Genomic DNA, 6000 nt, shown 5'->3' on the forward strand with positions numbered 1-6000 from the left:
ATGGGAGAATATGAAGAATAAAAATCAGTTTCTGTATAACCTTCCACACCTTTGTTGTAAATGTACAATGTTACCAGTACTCTCCAGCAGACCACATTCTGGCTGTGTTAAGCACTTTCATCTAAATCATGATATACTTACAGCCTGATGAATCCTTAGAGAGTAAATGTCAACTATGTTAAACCATCTATTTCCAGCCTGTTACTTTTCTGAACATACTTTGGTTAGATAATATATATTCTGTCCTTGTTCTGAATATTGCTTTCTCCTCCAGACAAAGCTCTCTCTTGATATCTATGCACACATGCCCATACATGTGTGTACATGTATGTATATGCACACGCCTAAAACATAACCGCTGTATGTCCTAGGCAATTCCATCGCCTCCATCCCAGATGAAGCATTTAATGGATTACCAAATTTGGAAAGGCTTGATCTGAGCAAAAATAATATCACTTCTTCAGGCATAGGTCCAAAAGCATTCAAGGTAAATACATGCTCTGATTTGTCTATTTGGACGAATGGCTTCACTGTGACTTGCATTGGTTGGAGATGGGGAAGGGAGGAAAAGGAAAATGCTTCTAATTGGTAGTTTTCTTCTAAGCAAGTTTCCTCTCTGATGTTCCTAAACTGCATTCAAGTTGTCTCTTGAATATAGTTTATTATTTTACATACTTTTAGCTTTGCCATAAGGGCGCCAACAATAGCATCAGTGACAAAACTGATGATTTTAATTTATGGAGTAGTTTCTCCCCAAGTAACTGAAAACATGCTAAAATCTGGTCTGTTAGCATATGAAGTATTTTCTGGAAATAAATTGAGCCTATCTGGAAACTCTTATTAACATTTTTCAGGCCAGCAAGACACGGCTTCCTTTTTTTTTTTGTTTTTTTTTGAGACGGAGTCTGGCTCTGTCTCCCAGGCTGGAGTGCAGTGGCGGGATCTCAGCTCACTGCAAGCTCCGCCTCCCGGGTTTACGCCATTCTCCTGCCTCAGCCTCCGGAGTAGCTGGGACTACAGGCGCCCGCCACCTCGCCCTGCTAGTTCTTTGTATCTTTTAGTAGAGACGGGGTTTCACCGTGTTAGCCAGGATGGTCTCGATCTCCTGACCTCGTGATCCGCCCGTCTCGGCCTCCCAAAGTGCTGGGATTACAGGCTTGAGCCACCGCGCCCGGCCTTTTTTGTTTTATTTTGTTCAATGAACAAAACCTGACGGACGATACTTTGGCAGAAGGGGTTCTGGAAAAACAGGCTCAGATAAAAATTAGGGATAGCTTGGAAAAGAAGAGGGAAAGAGAGAGAACAGGAAACAGCATAGAATAAACCTTTGAAAGATACAGATTGAACTAATTACATATATATATATATAAAATGGGCTGGGCGCAGTGGCTCATACCTGTAATCCCAGCACTTTGGGAGGCTGAGATGGGCGGATCACGAGGTCAGGAGTTTGAGACCAGCCTGGCCAACATGGTGAAACCCTGCCTCTACTAAAAATACAAAATTTAGCCGAGTGTGATGACATGCGCCTGTAGTCCCAGCTACTCGGGATTCTGAGGCAGGAGAATTGCTTGAATTCGAGAGGCAGAGGTTGCAGTGAGCCAAGATCGCGCCATTGTACTCCAGCCTGGGCGACAGAGGCAGACCCTGTCTCAAAAAACAAAAAGGAGGAAAGAAGACAGAATTCAAGGAATTTAAGAGTTAAGAGAGAAGGGGTTTATGTTTGTAAACAAACAAACAAAAAAAAAAAAACCAAAAAAAAACCCTCATAAATGTGTGTGTTTGAAAAGCCATAAATAAAGCACATTATATTCCACTAGGTGAAACTGTTACTCCCTTGGGCGGTCTTCTGGGTCTTCCACCCACTCTTCAGACAAATCACTGGCCTCTTATATTCTCAGTTCCTGTTTCTTATCTGGAGTCTAGGCTGGCAGATAAGAGGGTTCCACATTCTCATCCTAGATCTACTTCATGCTATCCATCCTTCTCCTAGAAAATGGCTAGCATTAGGGGGTCCTTTCCCTGTATTTGACCAAGAGAAAAACATTGTAGGAGATTACCTCCTTTTCTTGCTTTGGAATTCTCTGTCCCATTCCGAAACTGTTGAAATTTGAATATGACAACTGAGGAGGTGAATCATTCCATGGGACTTTACTAAAACCTACCCAACCACAGTTCCCCACTGTTGGTGGTAGACGCTAGGTTTGACCAACGAACACACAACTACAAATGTGAAAAGATACTTTTCCAGACAGTCAACTGGATGCCATATAGGAATAGCTTATAACATCTGTAGTCCTTAGTTTTGGAAAATTTCCACAGTAATTAGTGTCATTTTATGACCTTTCTGGAGTAGATAAAAAACTGAGGTTCACAAGTATGTTAAAAGGATTGATTGCTATCCTAACTGTTAGCATCCATGACAGCTTCAGATTACTGCATGATTTCATGAAATTTCTGTGTATTGCTGAAGAGGCGGAAACCTAAGATCTAGCAAGAATGACCAATCCAGTAGTTATGGCAGCTTTCTCTCACTTTCTAAAAAGCTGCAATATAAACATGGTGAGTAAGCTACAAAATAATCAAATGTAGCCTGTTGAAAATCCCTGAGAATCAATGCTATTACCAGGATCAATATCAACCTGGCAGGGGGAATATGGGGTTTGTTTGCTGTGTGGCCTGGATATTACTGTCTAAGCCTAAGGAAGGATAGCTTGTGAGACTTTCAGTCAGTGCTTCAAAACGACTCTTATGTGAAATGTGACTGCACAGCTGTGACTAGATAAAAAAGTAACTTTGAGATTTGCTTTTTAAGCTTCTGAAGAAGTTAACGCGTTTGAATATGGATGGAAATAATTTGATACAGATTCCTTCAGAATTGCCATCTACATTAGAAGAACTTAAAATCAATGAGAACAATCTTCAGGCTATTGATAAAGAAAGTTTATCAGGTATTTAGTATTTGTTTTTCAATGATATGCTTCCTTATAATCTTTCTTATATAGTGGTGTAGAAATTTTATTTACAGTATCGCCAAATGAATAAATAGTAAATATTTTTAGGTCACTTAACCATTTGAGTTGATAAAACTTCTTTTAACTATTAACTGGCAAAACGTAAAATGAATTTTAAACTACCTGTTATCTTTGTACCTTACCCATGAATAACATTGTTTCTCAATGATTCCAGGTTCTTATTATTCACAAGACAATAAATTTACTACAAATCCAAAATATCCGAAGAATTATACTACATATGCCCCACAACGCCATGCGTTTTGCGTTCTGGATCGACAATTTTGTCGGTTCTTCGAAGTGACTAACCAGTGCCATGGCTTGTTGATTGGATCTCCTTTATCCCTCTGATGGTCAATACACCCCACCCACAACTCTTGCTGCCTCCATACAACTTGCTATTTTCATTTATCATGGGTTGGAACCTAAAGACAAAACTAAGCACATGGGAATTATGCATGAAATATGAATAAACGGGCACTGCATATGAGGCTGAGATGCTGTCCTACAAAGAAAGCACATGCTCTTCATGGTATTAACTTTGGTTTTGGCAATTTTGTGCCTGAGAGGGCTTGGGCCGGAACTTCTGTACTCATATGTCACTGAAGTCCTGCTAACTCCACACCCCACAGCATGTGGATGCACAGCTCCCACTGTGGCCTAGCTTTCTGATAGCCTTTAGCGAGGGTGCCCTACATTCTGTGCACTTGACATTGCTGGCACTGGCTCCTCTTCTGCTTGTTTCTGGACTGTGCTAGATAGCTGAAGATATCATATGTGACTCTGTATAAAAGAGGTTTTATCACATTTTACTTTTCATGAATTCTAGCTAATGCCTTTGATTATACAATGTACTTTTTTGAGACAAGGACTGCCTACCTTTTCTTTTTATCTTCCTAATAGTCTAGCATAGCTCTTGAGGTCAGTGCTCAACACTGTCTGTTTACTTGCTTTGAAACATATTATGTTTTTATTCATTATGTTATTTATTAAACAAAGCCTTTAAAGGAATGAAACAATCCAATTGTTTCCTGTAGCTCCCAAAAAACTTCACAGGAACAAAACTTCTGGTATTGAGAAAAGAACAATAATAATGAGAATTTCCAAATCTGAGGATTAGTTATGGAAATACTCAATTTCCAGATGGATTTCAGGACACACAGAAAAACATTAATAAACACAAATTTCGATGGAGATTGCCAAATGGGAAAGACATTAGAAAATTCAGTTTCTAACTGCTGAAGACCAAAGGGTGTCAGCAGTCTAGAACAACTGTACTAACAGGCTGTATATGAGCTACAAGTCAGTCACATTTCTAGTTGGGTTATCAAAATGAGGTGTTATAAAACATGCACTCCTGATTGTGAAGGTGCTTTCACACACCCCGGAACTGCCTTAAAGAGTAATCTTCTCCCGCACTCACAAATGCTTCTAGATTCCCAGAGTGTTGACAGGAAGCCAGGGTGAGCGGGCTGTCTGCTTGCCTTTCTTAGCCCGCCTTTCTCCACAGTCTGAGCACCGAGGAGCCTCGGCCCCATGCCGGCAGTGCTTTCTGTCCTCCGGCCCAGATACCCCTGCCGCACTCCCTGGGTGGGCTGAGTTCTAAGAGCTCCTGCTGTGCCGCTCCCTTGGGTGCTGGGCTCCCCCTGGCTGGGAGTCCTGATGCTGTGGACGGTCAGGCTGGCTGCCAGGAATGCTATGAGGCCACCCTGCTTCTGTGTGGAAGCAGGTGACCCACTGCTCTCCTGTCATCTCTCTTGGGGCGGCTCCTCACTCATGACCTTTCAGATTATAGCTCCAGAGACGGGGAAGGAGGGCACGCCAGGGAGAGAAAACAGCACAAAGGGGCAAATAAATGAGACAATTTGGGATACTGTGGGACCTGCAAGCAGGCACAGTGAAGGTGAAGGGCAGGCAATGAGCAACACCAGGGGCTGCACACACCTTGCTGGAGGGCAGGGAATTTACCTGCAGGAGGAGCAGAGTCCACCTGAGATGTGCACGTGTGGTATGGAGAAAGGGAAGGACTTAAAATTGAGAGAGAGGTGTGAAAGGTGGAGGGAGGGACAGCAGAGGAAAACCAGGCATGCTTTAAAAGCATTTTTGTTGTCACTAATGACTGAAACAACCAAACTAGGAGCCCTGGAGGTTGCTCCAGTGGATGACCATGTGATGCTGCCTGCCAGGAACATCGAGGCACCTGCCATGTCCACAACCTGTCATGGTACCACCCACCATGGAAGACTTCCTGTTTCCTGTCCATGAATCCTTTCAACATCTACCTCAAGTCTCACCTACAAGAAACACTCTCTAGCACCATCCTATTTCCTGTTACCTCCTATTTCCTATATATACCAGAGAATAACTGCAAACGAAAACACAGTGTCCTGAATTTGTACTGTTTCTCTCTTTTTCTCTCAGTCATGTAATGGCCATTAGTTCATTTCTGTTATCTATTTTTCAAAGAAAAACTTCCACTGCATTTCAAAACTTCACCTATTTACTAGAAAAAGACGTCAGATTCTCAGTACCTTTAGTTTTGGAAATGAAAGTGAATATGAGGAAATACAACCACTTATCACAATTTACTGGCTGGCCTGGTTACTTCCTGTTGCTCAGCACTTCCATTAATCCTAAGCACCACCACCAGCTTAACTTTTGTAAAATGTGGCCCTTGTCCTGCCGTCCCCATCTTGCTGCCTTGAGAATGAGAGCCAGACATTGTTGTCCAGGGTGCAAAGGCCCTCCCAGAATTAGCTGGGTGTGGTGGTGGGTGCCTGCAATCAGCTACTCGGGAGACTGAGGCAGAAGAATCGCTTGAACCTGGGAGGCGGAGGTTGCAGTGAGCCAAGACCATGCTATTGCACTCCAGCTTGGGCGACAGAGCGACACTCTGTCTCTAAATAAATTAAAATAAAATAAAATAAAATAAAATAAAATAAAATAAAATAAAATAAAATAAAATAATAAAATAAAAAAAGGCCCT

General features: G+C 42.0%; 2 protein-coding genes across 6 annotated transcripts in view; one reads left to right on the top strand and one right to left on the bottom strand.

Annotated features, from left to right (window-relative positions):
- CENPP (centromere protein P) overlaps positions 1-6000 on the bottom strand; it is a 279336-nt gene that overhangs the window by 94848 nt on the left and 178488 nt on the right. The gene's annotated exons all lie outside the window — the stretch shown is intronic.
- ECM2 (extracellular matrix protein 2) overlaps positions 1-6000 on the top strand; it is a 30607-nt gene that overhangs the window by 11222 nt on the left and 13385 nt on the right. For all 3 annotated transcript variants that reach the window (XM_017853691.1, XM_017853692.1, XM_017853693.1), the window contains exons 4-5: positions 372-487; positions 2816-2951. In XM_017853691.1, the coding sequence (XP_017709180.1) occupies positions 372-487; positions 2816-2951 (252 nt within the window). The remainder of the gene's footprint in view (positions 1-371; positions 488-2815; positions 2952-6000) is intronic.

This window comes from Rhinopithecus bieti, unplaced genomic scaffold, assembly GCF_001698545.2.
Source record: "Rhinopithecus bieti isolate Rb0 unplaced genomic scaffold, ASM169854v2 scaffold_37505, whole genome shotgun sequence".
Lineage (NCBI taxonomy): Eukaryota > Metazoa > Chordata > Mammalia > Primates > Cercopithecidae > Rhinopithecus > Rhinopithecus bieti.